General features: G+C 44.9%; 1 protein-coding gene across 2 annotated transcripts; it reads left to right on the plus strand.

The window, feature by feature from the left end:
• Positions 1–13,913: 13,913 nt before the first annotated feature.
• Positions 13,914–18,774, plus strand: LOC125545460 (UDP-N-acetylglucosamine--peptide N-acetylglucosaminyltransferase 110 kDa subunit). Of its 2 annotated transcripts, none has more exons than XM_048709399.1 (12): positions 13,914–14,207; positions 14,638–14,711; positions 14,783–14,847; positions 15,053–15,145; positions 15,223–15,324; positions 15,422–15,586; positions 15,688–15,776; positions 15,846–15,967; positions 16,127–16,311; positions 17,067–17,351; positions 17,478–17,625; positions 18,067–18,774. In XM_048709399.1, exons 1-12 carry the CDS (start codon positions 14,026–14,028, stop codon positions 18,405–18,407), a joined length of 1,851 nt encoding a protein of 616 aa, XP_048565356.1. In that variant the 5' UTR covers positions 13,914–14,025; the 3' UTR covers positions 18,408–18,774. The 2 variants fall into 2 exon arrangements, with proteins under 2 accessions (XP_048565356.1, XP_048565357.1); XM_048709400.1 differs by having other exon boundaries at positions 13,915–14,207; positions 16,130–16,311.
• Positions 18,775–18,862: the final 88 nt, after the last annotated feature.

Here is an 18,862-nt window from a genome sequence, read left to right on the forward strand (position 1 = left end):
CCAGGGGCTTCAGTACCCTTTAATATGGTGTGAGAAGTCTGTACACTTTCGCAAGTGCGGCACCCCGAACTTATAGCACTATATGCATCGGCTCCGAATCATGATTTGGGTCAATAGTTGGGTTTGCCCGGCTCCTATGTTTTGGTGCCTTACGTTCCGCTATATCGGCTAAGGTAGCACTAGGAGAACCACTGCGATTGTGCCCCGGTTGAGCTGGGTTAAGCACCTCAGTGGAAAAAGCTAAAACTGACTGTCATGATGAGGCGAGAGACTGGTCGCTATTCGAGAGGTTTTTTCGAGTCCCTAAAGACTTATGCCGCTTCGAGCGAGGAGCCGGATTTGTCCGGCCAAGGCGTGGATAGCGCCCCGAACTCGGTCTTCCGAACTAGGGGCTTCGCCGAAATTTAAAATTATAAAGTTCTATGGCTAAGTGAGAGTGTTCAAGCATTATAGTCCGATTGCCTGGTTCGTTGTGCTGAGCGCCTCCCTCGAAGGACCCAACTATGGGAAAAAGAGCGCTCAGGTGTATCCCAAACACCCCAGCACTAGTGGCATGGGGGCAGAAGCCGACGACTGGCCATCTCTCAATTTTTTGATAAACGGCCGCACAGAAAATAATATTTTAAATTCAACAAGCATTGCTTAAGCACTTATGAACAAGTTTTCAGCGCACAGGATAAAAACGAGCGAGTTTATTCAAAAATTACATCCTTGGTACATTCATCCGCCACAAGGCGGGCACCCGCAAGAACATCCTTGTAATAGTTCTCGGGCTTGCAATGCTCCTTCCCCGGCGGCGGCCCGTCCTTCACAAGCTTCTCACCGTCCAGCTTACCACAGTGCACCTTTGCACGGGCAAGGGCCCGACGGGCACCTCCGATGCAGACGGAGCGCTTGATGACCTCGAGCCTTGGACAGGCCTCCACCAGCCGCCGCACCAGCCCGAAGTAGCTCCCAGGCAGGGCCTCTCCGGGCCACAGCCGAACTATGAAGCCCTTCATGGCCTGTTCGGCCGCCTTGTGGAGCTCGACCAGCTGTTTCAGCTGGTCGCTCAAGGGCACAGGGTGTCCGGCCTCAGCATACTGAGACCAGAACACCTTCTCCATTGAGCTGCCCTCTTCAGCTCGGTAGAATGCGGAGGCGTCGGATACGCTGTGGGGAAGATCTGCGAATGCCCCTGGAGAACTCCAGATTCGGGTAAGTAACAAGTAGTTTACTTTTATATTTCTGCTTTGCATAAAGAAGGCCTTACCCGCTGCTATCTTCTTAATCTCCTCCAACTCTTGGAGGGCCTTTTGGGCTTCGGCCTTGGCAGACTTGGCAGTCTCAAGGGCCGCCGCGAGCTCGGACGCTTGGGTCTTTGACTCAAGGTCCAAACTCTCATGTTTTTTCATGAGAGCCTGAAGCTCTTGCTGCACCTCGCCGACCTGAGCCCCAAGTTTCTCTCGCTCGGTGCGCTCCGCGGCCGTTTTCTTTTCGGCCTCGGACAGCGCCTGCTTGAGGGTCGCCACCTCAGTCGTGGCCCCTATAATAAGCAGTGCAATCCTGTTATTTTTTGCAATCATGCCTCTCTATAGGCACTTTTTCTGTAAGGTATTTCCTACCTTCTTTTTCCTCGAGCTGCCGCTTGGCAAGGCCGAGCTCTTGCTCGGTCCGCTTGAGGTCCTGTTTCAGGACACCCACCTCCGCAGTCAGTGCGGCGGTGGATAGCAGCGAAGCCTGCACATGCATATTGACTCTTTATTGTTAGACTCCTGCAAAATTTACTAGATCCTCTATTCGGCTTTTCTTTCCGAACGCCAAACAGAGCATCAGGGGCTACTGTCTATGCGGTTATATTTTTACATATTTTTACTTACCTCGAAGCCCGTTAGGAGGCTAGCGCAAGCTTCACTCAGTCCGCTCTTGGCGGACTGAACCTTCTGGATCACCGTACTCATAATAGTACGGTGCTCCTCGTCGATGGAGGCGCCGTCAAGCACCTCGAGCAGATTGTCCGGCACCTCCGTTTGGACGGAGGCTGCCGGCTCAGAAGGCTTGCTCCTCTTGGAAGGAGTTCGCCTACCGCGGTCCGGAACTGTTGAAGATTTCGGCGTGGTGTCCAGCACAAAGCCGGACTTGGAGCCCTGGGGGGTCTTGTCCCCTTTACTCCTGGGGTCCGGGAGGTCGCCCTGCGGCTCCTCCAGGACCACCTCCTCCTGCCCCGGAGCTCGTTGCGATGCCACTTCGGCATCGTCCACAGTGCGGGGGGAGACAGCGGGCGGAACTGAGTTCACGTCCGACGAATCCAGGGAGCCGCTCGACGACTCGTTGAGTTCGGCCCGAGGCGGGCTGCATAATTATGTTCGACATTAGGGAAAGTTGTGCAACAAAGGAACATCATGAGTTATTCTGATATCCGAACTTACGATTTTGCCGGACGCTTGGCCCTGTTTGGCCACTCCTCTTTGCTCTCTTCGGTGTTGGGGGCGTAGTCCGGCGGAGGGGTCTTCCTTTTCCTAGACCCCTCGGCCTCCCCCGTTGGGGCGACCTTCCTCTTCTCTCCTCCCCCCGCTGGGGGGAGAGGTTTCTTCTTCCTCCTCGTCGTCTTCACGGGAGGAGTGTGTCTCGGACTCGTCGGACGACGAGTCTGACACCACCATATGCCGGGAACTCTTTCGAGTCCCCGTGGCCTTCTTCTTGGCCTTCTTCTCCGGCACCACATAAGGTGCCAGAACCAGCAGCTTCGCTAGTAGAGCGGGGGATGGGTCTTCGGGCAAGGGAGCCGGACAGTTAATCGATCCGGACTTCGCCCGCCAAGCCTGTCAAAGGTAAGGGAGCTTAGATCCCGCATAGAGTCAAACTATGAAAAAACTTAACATCCTGTAAAAGGTGAAAATAGCTTACCTCGCTAGCGTGACGCTGCGAGCTGTATCCGCGGTCCTCGGAAGCGGATGTGGGAGCCTCAGCGCCTTTGGTTAGCACCTTCCAGACATCTTCATACGTCGTGTCAAATAGCCTGTTAAGGGTTTGGTGTTGCACCGGGTTGAACTCCCATAGATTAAAGCCCCGTTGTTGACACGGGAGGATCCGGCGGACGAGCATAACCTGGACTACATTGACGAGCTTGATCGGCTTGCTCACCAGGGACTGGATGCATGTCTGCAGTCCGGTCACCTCTTTTTCATCGCCCCACGACAGGCCCGTCTCTTTCCAGGACATAAGCCGCGTGGGGGGTCCGGATCAGAACTCGGGGGTTGCGATCCATTTCGGATCGCGTGGCTCGGTGATGCAAAACCACCACGATTGCCACCCCTTCAGGGTCTCCACGAAGGAGCCCTCGAGCAATAGGACGTTGGCCATCTTGCCCGCCATGGCGCCTCAGCATTCCGCCTGGCTGCCGCGCACCACCTTGGGCTTGACGTTGACGGTCTTGAGCCAGAGGCCGAAATGGGGGCGGATGCGGAGGAAGGCCTCGCACACGACGATAAATGCCGAGATGTTGAGGACGAAGTTCGGGGCCAGATCGTGGAAATCCAGGCCATAGTAAAACATGAGCCCCCGGACAAATGGGTGGAGTGGAAAACCCAGTCCGCGGAGGAAGTGGGGAAGGAATACTACCCTCTCATGGGGACTTGGGGTGGGGAGAATCTGCCCCTCCTCGGGAAGCCGGTGCGTGATGTCTTTGGACAAGTATCCGGCCTTCCTTAGCTTTTTGACATGGCCCTCTGTGATGGAGGAGACCATCCACTTGCCTCCCGCTCCGGACATTGCTGGAGAAGGTTGAGGTGGGAAGTGCGGGCTTGGGCGCTGGAGCTCGAGTGCGCAGGAGAAGGATAGGCAAAAGAGGAAGAAGGCGGAGGTAAAAGGGTGGATCCTTATCCCCTTATATGGGCGGATGCGGTTGTGCGTCCCCGCCAGCCTAGTAAAACTCGCTTGCCTCCCAAGCGCCGTGATAAATGGCGCGGTTGGGTTACCCACGTCCGTATTGATGAGAATCCCGTAAAGGGGCTACACGATCTCTGCTTTGACAAGACGTGCCAAGGAAACCGCCTCGCAAAACATGCTGAGGTGGAAAAGTAAAAACGATTCGAGTAAAGGACTTGGCCGTAGTGTGATGACGCACTGCGGACGTCGGCAGATTTTGTTTGTGTCAATATTATTCTCTCTATGGCAATATGTGGAAACTTATTTTGTAGAGCCGGACACTACTCTTGGTGTTTACAATCTTCTACGAAGGACTTGGAGGAGGAACCCGCCTTGCAATGCCGAAGACAATTTGCGCGCCGGACTCGTCGTCATTGAAGCCTGGTTCAGAGGCTACTGAGGGAGTCCTGGATTAGGGGGTGTTCGGGTAGCCGGACTATACCTTCAGCCGGACTCCTGGACTATGAAGATACAAGATTGAAGACTTCGTCCCGTGTCCGGATGGGACTTTCCTTGAAGTGGAAGGCAAGCTTGGCGATGCGGATATTCAAGATCTCCTACCATTGTAACCGACTTTATGTAACCCTAACCCAATCCGGTGTCTATATAAACCGGAGGGTTGTAGTCCGTAGGCAATCAACTCCATATACAACAATCATACCATAGGCTAGCTTCTAGGGTTTAGCCTCCTTGATCTCGTGGTAGATCTACTCTTGTACTACCCATATCATCAATATTAATCAAGGAGGAGTAGGGTATTACCTCCATCGAGAGGGCCCGAACCTGGGTAAAAAACATCGTGTCCCTTGTCTCCTGTTACCATCCGGCCTTGACGCACAGTTCGGGACCCCCTACCCGAGATCCGCCAGTTTTGACACCAACAGCAGGTCTCTTCCGCCCTTGCTGACGAGGCGGAGAAGGAGGAGGCTGGCTGCTCGAGCGCGTCGGCGCAGGCGGAGAAGGAGGCGGAGTGCCGCCACGCGTTGGAGAAGGAGTTGGTCGAGTGCCCTGATCGTCACTCGCCGGAGGAGGAGTCGGTGGAGGAGGCGGAGTGCCCTGACGCCGCTTTGACTGAAAAACAAAAACAACAAATGATGTCAGAACATGTTGGAAATTGATGACGTCGCTTTGAATGCTGCATACTGAACACACAAGAAGTCCGGAGTTCAAATAACTTTAAAAAACATTGAAGTGCCCGTGTAACAGATGAGTTCTCGTCCGAAACCTGATACTCCGAAAGATTGTCCAGTTATACATGAAGTGCGTCCAGTTTTTGCCGTGACCCTCTCTACTCTTTCGCACATGCTATGCGGGTGAAATGATGATACCATGCCAAGTTTCAACATTTTCACAGTTCATTTTGTAGTGATTTTCAATTTCACGGTCATTTAGCTCTCTAAACAATTAGGTAAATGACTGAAAACAACAAATGATGTCAGAACATGTTGGAAATTGATGACGTCTTGAATGCTGCATACTGAACACAAAAGAAGTCCGGAGTTCAAATAAGTTTAAAAAACATTGAAGTGCCCGTGTAACAGATGAGTTCTCGTCCGAAACCCTGATACTTCCGAAAGAGATTGTCCAGTTTGTACACGAAGTGCGTCCAGTTTTTGCCGTGACCCTCTCTACTCTTTCGCACATGCTATGCGGGTGAAATGATGATACCATGCCAAGTTTCAACATTTTCACAGTTCATTTTGTAGTGATTTTCAATTTCACGGTCATTTAGCTCTCTAAACAATTAGGTAAATGACTGAAAAACAACAAATGATGTCAGAACATGTTGGAAATTGATGACGTCGCTTTGAATGCTGCATACTGAACACAAAAGAAGTCCGGAGTTCAAATAAGTTTAAAAAACATTGAAGTGCCCGTGTAACAGATGAGTTCTCGTCCGAAACCCTGATACTCCTGAAAGAGATTGTCCAGTTTGTACACGAAGTGTGTCCAGTTTTTGCCGTGACCCTCTCTACTCTTTCGCACATGCTATGCGGGTGAAATGATGATACCATGCCAAGTTTCAACATTTTCACAGTTCATTTTGTAGTGATTTTCAATTTCACGGTCATTTAGCTCTCTAAACAATTAGGTAAATGACTGAAAAACAACAAATGATGTCAGAACATGTTGGAAATTGATGACGTCGCTTTGAATGATGCATACTGACACACAAGAAGTCCGGAGTTCAAATAAGTTTAAAAAACATTGAAGTGCCCATGTAACAGATGAGTTCTGAATTCTTGTCTGAAACCCTGATACTCCGAAAGATATTGTCCAGTTTGTACACGAAGTGCGTCCAGTTTTTGCCGTGACCCTCGCTACTCTTTCGCACATGCTATGCGGGGGAAATGATGATACCATGCCAAGTTTCAACATTTTCACAGTTCATTTTGTAGTGATTTTCAATTTCACGGTCATTTACCTCTGTAAACAATTAGGTAAATGACTGAAAAACAACAAATGATGTCACAACATGTTGGAAATTGATGACGTCGCTTTGAATGATGCATAGTGAACACACAAGAAGTCCGGAGTCCAAATAAGTTTAAAAAACATTGAAGTGCCCATGTAACAGATGAGTTCTCGTCCGAAACCCTGATACTCCGAAAAAGATTGTCCAGTTTGTACATGAAGTGCGTCCAGTTTTTGTCGTGACCCTCTCTACTCTTTCGCACATGCTATGCGGGTGAAATGATGATACCATGCCAAGTTTCAACATTTTCACAGTTCATTTTGTAGTGATTTTCAATTTCACGGTCATTTAGCTCTCTAAACAATTAGGTAAATGACTGAAAAACAACAAATGATGTCAGAACATGTTGGAAATTGATGACGTCGCTTTGAATGATGCATAATGAACACACAAGAAGTCAGGAGTCCAAATAAGTTTAAAAAACATTGAAGTGCCCATGTAACAGATGAGTTCTCGTCCGAAACCCTGATACTCCGAAAGAGATTGTCCAGTTTGTACACGAAGTGCGTCCAGTTTTTGCCGTGACCCTCTCTACTCTTCCGCACATGCTATGCGGGTGAAATGAAGATACCATGCCAAGTTTCAACATTTTCACAGTTCATTTTGTAGTGATTTTCAATTTCATGGTCATTTAGCTCTCTAAACAATTAGGTAAATGACTGAAAAACAACAAATGATGTCAGAACATGTTGGAAATTGATGACGTCGCTTTGAATGACGCATAATGAACACACAAGAAGTTTGGAGTCGAAATAAGTTTAAAAAACACTGAAGTGCCCATGTAACAGATGAGTTCTTGTCTGAAACCCTGATACTCCGAAAGACATTGTCCAGTTTGTACACGAAGTGCGTCCAGTTTTTGCCGTGACCCTCGCTACTCTTTCGCACATGCTATGCGGGGGAAATGATGATACCATGCCAAGTTTCAACATTTTCACAGTTCATTTTGTAGTGATTTTCAATTTCACGGTCATTTAGCTCTGTAAACAATTAGGTAAATGACTGAAAAACAACAAATGATGTCACAACATGTTGGAAATTGATGACGTCGCTTTGAATGATGCATAGTGAACACACAAGAAGTCCGGAGTCCAAATAAGTTTAAAAAACATTGAAGTGCCCATGTAACAGATGAGTTCTCGTCCGAAACCCTGATACTCCGAAAAAGATTGTCCAGTTTGTACATGAAGTGCGTCCAGTTTTTGTCGTGACCCTCTCTACTCTTTCGCACATGCTATGCGGGTGAAATGATGATGCCATGCCAAGTTTCAACATTTTCACAGTTCATTTTGTAGTGAATTTCAATTTCACGGTCATTTAGCTCTCTAAACAATTAGGTAAATGACTGAAAAACAGCAAATGATGTCAGAACATGTTGAAAATTGATGACGTTGCTTTGAATGATGCATACTGAACACACAAGAAGTCTGGAGTCCAAATAAGTTTAAAAAACATTAAAGTGCCCATGTAACAGACGAGTTCTCGTCCGAAACCCTGATACTCCGAAAGAGATTGTCCAGTTTGTACACGAAGTGCGTCCAGTTTTTGCCGTGACCCTCTCTACTCTTTCGCACATGCTATGCGGGTGAAATGATGATACCATGCCAAGTTTCAACATTTTCATAGTTCATTTTTGTAGTGATTTTCATTTTTACGGTCATTTAGCTCTCTAAACAATTAGGTAAATGACTGAAAAACATCAAATGATGTCAGAACATGTTGGAAATTGATGACGTCGCTTTGAATGATGCATACTGAACACACAAGAAGTTCGGAGTCCAGATAAGTTTAAAACACATTGAAGTGCCCATGTAACAGATGAGTTCTTGTCTGAAACCCTGATACTCCGAAAGAGATTGTTCAGTTTGTACACGAAGTGCGTCCAGTTTTTGCAGTGACCCTCTCTACTCTTTCGCACATGCTATGCGGGTGAAAAGATGATACCGTGCCAAGTTTCAACATTTTCACAGTTCATTTTGTAGTGATTTTCAATTTCACGGTCATTTAGCTCTCTAAACAATTAGGTAAATGACTGAAAAACAACAAATGATGTCAACACATGTTTGAAATTGATGATGTTGCTTTGAATGATGCATAATGAACAAACAAGAAGTCTGGAGTCCAAATAAGTATAAAAACATTGAAGTGCCCATGTAACAGATGAGTTCTCGTCCGGAACCCTGATATTCCTAAAAAGATTGTCCACTTTGTACACGAAGTGCGTCCAGTTTTTGTCGTGACCCTCTCTACTTTTTCGCACATGCTATGCGGGTGAAATGATGATACCATGCCAAGTTTCAACATTTTCACAGTTCATTTTGTAGTGATTTTCAATTTCACGATCATTTAGCTCTCTAAACAATTAGGTAAATGACTGAAAAACAGCAAATGATGTCAGAACATGTTGGAAATTGATGACGTCGCTTTGAATGCTGCATACTGAACACACAAGAAGTCCGGAGTTCAAATAACTTTAAAAAACATTGAAGTGCCCGTGTAACAGATGAGTTCTCGTTCGAAACCCTGATACTCCGAAAGAGATTGTCCAGTTTGTACACGAAGTGCGTCCAGTTTTTGCCGTGACCCTCTCTACTCTTTCGCAAATGCTATGCAGGTGAAATGATGATGTCATGCCAAGTTTCAACATTTTCACAGTTCATTTTGTAGTGATTTTCAATTTCACGGTCGTTTAGCTCTCTAAATGATGTCAGAACATGTTGGAAATTGATGACGTCGCTTTAAATGATGCATAATGAACACACAAGAACTCCGGAGTCCAAATAAGTTTAAAAAACATTGAAGTGCCCATGTAACAGATGAGTTCTCGTCCGAAACCCTGATACTCCGAAAGAGATTGTCCAGTTTGTACACGAAGTGCGTCCAGTTTTTGCCGTGACCCTCTCTACTCTTACTCTTTCGCACATGCTATGCGGGTGAAATGATGATGCCATGCAAGTTTCAACATTTTCACAGTTATTTTGTAGTGATTTTCAATTTCACAGTCATTTAGCTCTCTAAACAATTAGGTAAATGACTGAAAAACAACAAATGATGTCAGAACATGTTGGAAATTGATGACGTCGCTTTGAATGATGCATACTGAACACACAAGAAGTCCGGAGTCCAAATAAGTTTAAAAAACATTGAAGAGCCCATGTAACAGATGAGTTTTCGTCCGAAACCCTGATACTCCGGAAGAGATTGTCCAGTTTGTACACGAAGTGCGTCCAGTTTTTGCCGTGACCCTCTCTACTCTTTCGCACATGCTATGCGGGTGAAATGATGATACCATGCAAGTTTCAACATTTTCACAGTTCATTTTGTAGTGATTTTCAGTTTCACGGTCATTTAGCTCTCTAAACAATTAGGTAAATGACTGAAAAACAACAAATGATGTCAGAACATGTTGGAAATTGATGACGTCACTTTGAATGATGCATACTGAACACACAAGAAGTCCGGAGTCCAAATAAGTTTAAAAAACATTGAAGTGCCCATGTAACAGATGAGTTCTCGTCCGAAACCGTCATACTTCGAAAGAGATTGTCCAGTTTGTACACGAAGTGCGTCCAGTTTTTGCCATGACCCTCTCTACTCTTTCGCACATGCTATGCGGGTGAAATGATGATACTATGCCAAGTTTCAACATTTTCACAGTTCATTTTGTAGTGATTTTCAATTTCACGGTCATTTAGCTCTCTAAACAATTAGGTAAATGACGAAAAACAACAAATGATGTCAGAACATGTTGGAAAATTGATGTCGCTTTGAATGATGCATACTGAACACAAAAGAAGTCGGAGTTCAAATAAGTTTAAAAAACATTGAAGTGCCCGTGTAACAGATGAGTTTCTCGTCCGAAACCCTGATACTCCGAAGAGATTGTCCAGTTTGTACACGAAGTGCGTCCAGTTTTTGCCGTGACCCTCTCTACTCTTTCGCACATGCTATGCGGGTGAAATGATGATACCATGCCAAGTTTCAACATTTTCAATTTCATTTTGTAGTGATTTTCTGATTTTCAATTTCACGGTCATTTAGCTCTCTAAACAATTAGGTAAATGACTGAAAAACAACACATGATGTCAGAACATGTTGGAAATTGATGACGTCGCTTTGAATGCTGCATACTAAACCCACAATAAGTCCGGAGTTCAAATAATTTTAAAAAACATTGAAGTGCCCATGTAACAGAAGAGTTCTCTTCCGAAACCTGATACTCCAAAAAAGATTGTCCAGTTTGTACACGAAGTGCGTCCAGTTTTTGTCGTGACCCTCTCTACTCTTTCGCACATGCTATGCGGGTGAAATGATGATACCATGCCAAGTTTCAACATTTTCACAGTTCATTTTGTAGTGATTTTCAATTTCACGGTCATTTAGCTCTCTAAACAATTAGGTAAATGACTGAAAAACAGCAAATGATGTCAGAACATGCTGGAAATTGATGACGTCGCTTTGAATGCTGCGTACTGAACGCACAAGAAGTCCGGAGTTCAAATAAGTTTAAAAAAACATTGAAGTGCCCATGTAACAGATGAGTTCTCGTCCGAAACCCTGATACTCCGAAAGAGATTATTCAGTTTGTACACGAAGTGCGTCTAGTTTTTGCCGTGACCCTCTCTACTCTTTCGCACATGCTATGCGGGTGAAATGATGATACCATGCTAAGTTTCAACATTTTCACAGTTCATTTTGTAGTGATTTTTAATTTCACGGTCATTTAGCTCTCTAAACAATTAGGTAAATGACTGAAAAATAACAAATAATGTCATAACATGTTGGAAATTGATGACGTCGCTTTGAATGACGCATAATGAACACACAAGAAGTCCAGAGTCCAAATAAGTTATTAAAAATAAAAAAGATGTGCAATGCTGGTTAATTTGCTTCAAGCCTTTCGGAATAGTGTAGACTGCACTGAGCTATCAACGTGCAGGTGAGCATTGCGTCTCTTCGTCATTGTTTCTGCACTCACGGCTTATAAACCGCTCATACTGCCTCTCCCTTGGCGAGGTGGGACTAAAAATCAGCTTAATAAGAAACTCTAGTACCGGTTCATGCCATGAACCGGTACTAAAGGTCTTCGTGGGGGCCCCAGCCTGACCACAGCCGCACTGGCCTCATTAGTACCGGTTCGTGGCATGAACCGGTACTAAAGGTTGCCCACGAACCGGTACTAATGATGTTCGCCCGCCTAGCCGTTGGAACCGACACTAATGGTCACATTAGTGCCGGCTCAAATTCAAACCGACACTAATGTGCTTCACATTTGATCCTTTTTCTACTAATGAAAATCCAACAAAAAATATACTTCTTCCGACTCTGCCCACATTGCTTTAGAAAACAACAAACTGTCATTTGTTTTTTAGGGGTATTTGTGAACAACAATACTTTTGAGGCATTTGTGAACAACAAATGAATAAGGCAATAGTTGCTGCCAGAAAATCCATTCGCCCATGCCGCGCCTCAAAGAGTAGCTGGGCCTACCTCAGTGCACTGATACAGCCGTAGCAGCCTCACTCGGTTCTGAAAATGACAAGGTGAACATGGCCAGCCTTGTTGCTCATACCCACGGCAAAGAAGATGAGGCGGAACCAAAACTATGGGAAAAGCTAAACGTTTGTTATAATGGGGTTGATAGTTATCTAAATAGTATATGAACCATGTATTCAGATGATAATTATTGAAATATAGTGTCCGACATCTATTAACAAATTATTTTTTATTGGTGTTGATGATACATTTCATAAAATATAATTGTAGGCAATATTTTAAGACAAATCTAAAATGGTCTATGATATGATGTGGTATCATCCACAAAATATAATTATGAACAAAACTTGACCAAGTTCATATGGTATTGTAAATGTTTATCATTTTGTCTATAAACTTGGTCAAAGTTCAAAAAGCTTGACTTTATCTAAATATTGTATGCACACTATAATTTGGTAGGTAGGAGGCGTTGTGGTAAAATAGTATAGTGTGTCGAACGAGAAAAATATAATAACAAATAAATCATAGACATAACTTTATATTGGGATTCTACAAATATATAAATAAACAAAATGATAATTCAATATATACTAGTATATGACTTCAATGCATCAAGGGGTGATATCTAGGAGTATTATGATACTAGTATATGTTACCAAATATTACGAGAGATCCGAAATCTAAACACCTGTTTTTTTTACATATGACACATATGAAGAGGAATGGAGGAGTAAAAGGTAGCAAAAAAAATTTCTATAGACTAGGCAATCTCATAAAACTTTGACTTGGGACAATGCTAAAACTTTAGATACTTTGGAACAAAGTCAAACTTCGTAAACTTTGAGTCTGTATTGAATTATCACTTTATTTATTTATTTATTTATATATTTTTAGAATTATACAAACTCGACGGTCTCCTAGGGCTTGGTGGCGGCAATAGCTCTTGTCACAGACAATGAGATCTACAGAAGGCAATTCTCCTACCGCCTCCCGCCGCCCCCTCTCCTTCGGTTCCTCACACTTCGTGCGCTCGGCGACTAGTCGACCTTCACATTGACCGCATGTTCAGAAAGACAGAGTCACCAACCTTCAACTTCGTGCTTCTCCAGTGAGCAATGTGGCTGAGAAGCGGGTCGACATTCATCTGTTCATATTCTCCACCATGGAGCAGTCATCACTCGGGTGACAACCATGGCGTACGTGGTGCTCTCCTCGGTCTTCAAGGATGAGATGATGCAGTTGCTATCAGCCGAAACACCGAGCGACATCTTGAACACCTACTTTGATTTTGTCGGGAAAAGCAACATCATGACACAACGTGTGACGTTGTTTTTTTTTTTTTTTTTTTTTGGGGGGGGGGGGGGGGGGGGGGGCAATTGCCCCAGCCTCACAGAAAATACAGTAGAAAAATGAAAGTGTTTTGCTTACTCCAAACAAGTTATTTCATGTTTTGCCTCCCTCAGATTTTTGTGTAGTTCTGTCACTAATGGACGAAGGATGCGTTGCATTTGCGACCATCAACGACATCAGCATCATTGGCAATGTCCAGCAGCGGCGGTTCGAGAACCTGTAGATGTTGGTTGAGGCCACGTCAGTTTCTAGGCAGACGCTTGTTGATCGATTTCGCACAGACATGGGTATGTGAACGTTGTACTAAATAAGTAAGCCTTATGCATTAGGATGTGTGTGTTTGAGTGAGTTCATGTTAAACCCGAGTAGTGTCTGCTTCATGTTGAGTTGAGTCGGTCATTTTTTTTTAGAAACACCAATTATAATGTAGGCGCACACACACTACAGTATGCCTGTGGAACGTCGAGCTGAGTCAGTTTTTTTTAGAACCGGAAAAGGCAGTGGTTTTTTTTAGGCAAGGAAAAGGGAATAGTTTTTTCTTTGAGAAATGGTTGCTGCCATGCATTCGACCTTGTTCATGCCTCAACGAGTAGCTGGGCCTGCCTCAGTGCGGCCCATCACAGCTACACGCCGTAGCAGTCTCACTCGGCCCACTGTACGCAGTCCACGGCGACGTACCACCGCAGACCCGGCCTCACTCCCATCGACCCACAGGGAGGACATCTCGTCGCTACTGTACGCGGCAGCGCATCCGCAGGCCGGAGCTCGCCCCCTCGCCGGAGACACGGGCGGAGACGATGCTGGAGGCCCAGCCTCCGCCGCCCTCGAGGGCGATGATGCTCGCCGACCTCAACGTCGACCCGCCGGAGAGCGACGGCGAGGATCACCCACCAACCCCCAAACCCAACCCCGCCATCGCCGCCGCGGCCGTAGCAGCCGCCGCCGCTGCTCCGGTGGTCCCCGTCGACTCCTCCACTAGGTACGAGCATAGAGTTCGAATTCGATCTGACTGTGCTGGACTGCTGCTACTCGTGGGTTCATCCCCCCTGCAAATAGTTTCGAATTGGGCGTTCTTCCTCGCGCACTCACGGTCGTCACTCGTAGGTCATAACCCTAGGATGTGCTCTCTCTTTCTTTTTTTGCGTGGGAGGGTGATCCTGCCATAACATTGAACTTCTCTGGCGAATTGTGTTGAGTTCAGCACGATCCCTTTACATGGACTGCTAGGTTTACTGCACATGCTCATCCAACGAAGTTCGAAGCTTGCTTAGCAGTCTTTTAGAATTAGCAGTTTAGCACACATCTCTTCAGCACTTGATGACCTTTATTATCACTTGCCTGGTAATTTCCTGGTTCTCTGTTGAGTGCTTAGGCCATATGCATTGATAATTTGTATATTTTACTTGCAGGAGTTGCAACGAGGAGGGTAGTTTGGCAAAAAACACGACCGTGGTGAAGGAGCCTGATACTGTTGAATGCGAAGGTAAGGCATGCTAAGCAGTGGAAGGAAAGTTTTCTGTAGTGAATTGATTACTTAGGGTTCTTTGTGAACAGATGTCGAGCAACATTGTCCAGGGGCTTCCGTTTCACGCGAGGAGAAAGTTAGCAACCTGAAAGCTGTGAGTATCAGAGATGCCACCGGAGAATGAGCATTCATAGTTATTTTTTATATCTCTAATACAAAAAAGGTTAAACTGCATTTAGACTCCATTTAATATTGTATCGACCACGGGGTTGTCATCCCATCGCTTTGAGTGCAAGTTGGTGATTTGAAGGGGAATTCCCAGTATGATTATGGTTACAAACTTAATGTTCGTTTTGCAGGCTCTAGTAAATGTTGCCCGGAAGATGCCTAAGAATGCTCATGCCCATTTTATGTTGGGTTTGATGTACCAAAGGCTTGGTCAGCCACAGAAGGTAAATGTTCCTTCACCTCGGAAAGTTAAACTCTGTAACATATGCATAGAGCTTAATCGACTCCTGAAATCTGCCAGGCAATAATAGCATATGATAAGTCGTCTGAAATATTGCTACAAGATGAACAAGAAGTGCGGAGGCCTGATTTACTCTCATCAGTGAGGATTCACCATGCTCAGGTTCATCAGCCTACCTTCTGTTTATGTTTTTCTTGCTACTCTTCTTCTGGCTGTGTATTCCCCCAACTGCCACTTGATGCAGCTATTTCTCATGCAGTGTATTTTGCAAGCAAGCATGGGTGATAGTTTTGACGAAGAGCTTGACACTAGTGAATTGAGTGAAATCCTTGTTAAGCTGAAGAGTTCAGTTGAATTGGACCCCAGGCAGGCCGCTGTTTGGAACATTCTCGGTTTAGTTCTTCTTCGGGGTGGTCAACTTCAGGTACCAATATGCTGATTGTGGTGCGATTCTTTCGATTTGTCACATGTCAGTGCCTAAAAGGAAATTTCTTGGAATACTACCTGATTGTTCACCCTGTCCAGAGTGCTATCTCAGTTTTTTCTACTCTCACGACTGTTGCTCCAGATTACCTGGACTCGCTTGCCAATCTTGGTGTTGCATATATTCAAAGGTGTGAACTTGAAATTACCATTCCCATTTTCCTTTGTTTCACACTGTTAATATATTTATCAATTTTCAGTGGGGATCTAGAATTGTCCACAAAATGCTTTCAAGAGCTCGTTCTGAAAGATCAAAGTCACCCAGCTGCTCTGGTGAACTACGGTGCTCTCCTTCTATGTAAATATGGGTCTTTGGCCGCAGGTACACGAGCAACGTCTTTGCCATAGTCTTCTCTTTTTAGTCTTTTCATATCTTATCTTAAAGCTGTGTGGTCGCCATTTAGAACCAAGCTTATCTATATCATGGTATTTTGATGAGTGGATATTACTTTTAGTTGCTGCCTAATACATTGTCACATAGCAGGGGCAAGTGGTACTGTCAGTGCAGGGTCTTATCTGCATCAGAAAGAAGCCTTAGTTGCTGCAAAAGAGTGCTTACTTGCAGCTGTGAGGTCTGATCCTAAAGCTGCATCGATATGGGTCAATCTTGCAAATGCATATTACATGGCTGGTGAACATAGAAATTCGAAGAGGTGTTTGGAGCAGGTAACAACTGTTGTTATTTAGTGTTGCTGAAATGAGTTGTCATATACACTTGTTTATTGATACTGTATATCTTATAAGCACACTAGGTACCAGTTTTTAGTAATTTTTTAATGACAATTCATTCTTTGATGTGTCTTGTCTCTTTTCCGTGTGCAAATTTCTGTATGTGTGTTTTTTGGAGGTGGGGGGGAGGGGAGGTGCATGAAGTCCATTGCTAAGAACACTACTATGGTTCATCCAAATAAACTGTGGCCTGTTTGCCAGCTGGTTAGCACGTGTGTTGTGACATGATGTCCTGCGCTTGTTATATTGGAGTTATTAGCTACTCCCTCCGTCTCATAATATAAGACGTTTTTGCAAGCTAACATAGCTTGCAAAAACGTCTTATATTATGGGACGGAGGTAGTAGTTCTTGGCGCTTGCCCTGCCAGTACCTCAAACTGGACTAGTCACGGAGCTTCCAACTGGTTTAAACTGTGGATCCTGGCTGTTATCACTGAGTTTGTGGTATAGTAACTTCAGTGAAATTTACAATATTCAAGTTGAGAAATGCTTGTCCACCAGCCAATCTCCCTCCAGCTCCACCATTGCCTAACACTGTAGCGTACTCAATACCATGAAGTACTTCCTTTTTGTTATGGTACTACTTACTAGATGGTCCCAGTGTTACAACATTTCATTGTGACGAAGTTGCTGATGGTTTGGTAAATGGGCAAAGTAGATATCACATTCTTTTTTTTTTCTATTATTTGCAGGCAGCAAAATTTGAACCCAATCATATGCCTGCCCGGTATGCTATTGCAGTTCACCGTATCAGAGGTGCTGTAAGATTGCAATGTTCTGATGATCAGCTTATCTGGGCTGCAAATGAGATGGCAACGGTTCTAAAAGAAGGAGACACTTCAGTAGTTGATCTCCCAGTTGCATGGGCGGGGTTGGCAATGGCTCACAGGGCACAGCATGAAATTGCAGCTGCTTATGATGGTGAACAGACAATTCTAAATGAGGCAGAAGAGCGAGCTCTTTATACACTAAAGCAGGTGACGTTTGCAAACTATCACCACCACGAAACCATTCACTTCATCCTGAACTGACAAAGTGCAAAATATGGGTACTGGAAAACAGCAGCAAAAATTGATAATATTATATTGACATCTTATTTGCAGGCAATCCAAGAGGACCCAGATGATGCTGTTCAATGGCATCAGCTTGGCTTATACAATATGTGCACAACTCAGTTTAGTCGATCTGTAAATTTTCTCAAGGCTGCAATAGCTCGTTCCCCAGAATGCTGCTATGCTTGGTCTAATCTCGGTAAGTTTGAAGCTCAGTTTAGTCATGTACTCCCTCCGTTCGGAATTACTTGTCTCGGAAATGGATGTATCTAGAACTAGAATACATCTAGATACATCCATTTCTGCGACAAGTAATTTCGAACGGAGGGAGTATATATCTTGAGTAAGCAAGCCAGCAGAATGTTATTATTTTATGTTTGTCAATGTCATGTGTCATATGCTTAAATAAACGGTCTGACATTTTCTTGTTAGTATACTTGGTTAAAGTTCCATCAATCTTCAAATTTTATCAAGTTATCTGATTATTCTAGCAATGCTCTCTAAGTCATACCTTTGGAAAAGGAACTTCACCGCCATAGTTGATTTACCAGAACTCCCAATCATTATCTGTGATTCCCTAAACATTATTTCTGAATTAACTGCATGACTAATGTGTATGCACCGATGGCTGTTTACACAGGTATTGCGTTGCAGTTATCGAATGATCCGTCCTCTGAAACTGTGTATAAACGGGCACTAGTGCTATCGTCAAGCCAGCAGTCGTACGCAATCCTCTCGAACATTGGGATCCTTTATCGGCAGCACAGGCTGTATGAACTTGCAAGAAAGATGTTATCCAGGTCTTTGGAAATTTGTCCCGGATACGCCCCAGCCAACAACAACCTGGGGCTTGTGTTTGTCGCGGAGGGCCGTTGGGAGGATGCTGTAAGCTGTTTCGAGAAGGCTGTCAAGTCTGACGACTTGCTTGATGCTGCCAAATCGAACTTGGCAAAAGCCCTTGCGTTGGTTAAGAAACAGTAGAGCAAGAGATGATGAACGGTGATGACCTTTCATCCATTGCGCTGGAGCTTCGAACAGGAAGGACCTGTCCATGCAAACCTCGTATCTGGAATGTCAACTTTCAAGGGGCCAACTCAGAAGCTATGCTTGGTGACTCTAAGGCTGCTCCCATCCGTGTGCAGCGGATCAGCCCCCAGGCTCCGCAGTTGCGCTGGTAGGTTTTCTGTGGCCGGTCACTCGGAAAGGGCAGAGTTTGAAGAAATTCTGGAGTAGGATTTGACTGTAAGTTTGTAACAGGCATGCGACATGAACATGAACCGACTGTACCTGTACCCTGTACATAACACCTCAAAGTTTTAGCTACAAACACAACTCACTTTCACTGTAAGATCAGTTGTCACAACGCCGTCTCTTTTTTTTTTTTGGCGACACCATCTCCGGTTTGAAGTTGTGTTAACACCAGTATCAGTATTCAG

Source organism: Triticum urartu, chromosome 3 (assembly GCF_003073215.2).
Source record: "Triticum urartu cultivar G1812 chromosome 3, Tu2.1, whole genome shotgun sequence".
NCBI classification, from domain to species: domain Eukaryota; kingdom Viridiplantae; phylum Streptophyta; class Magnoliopsida; order Poales; family Poaceae; genus Triticum; species Triticum urartu.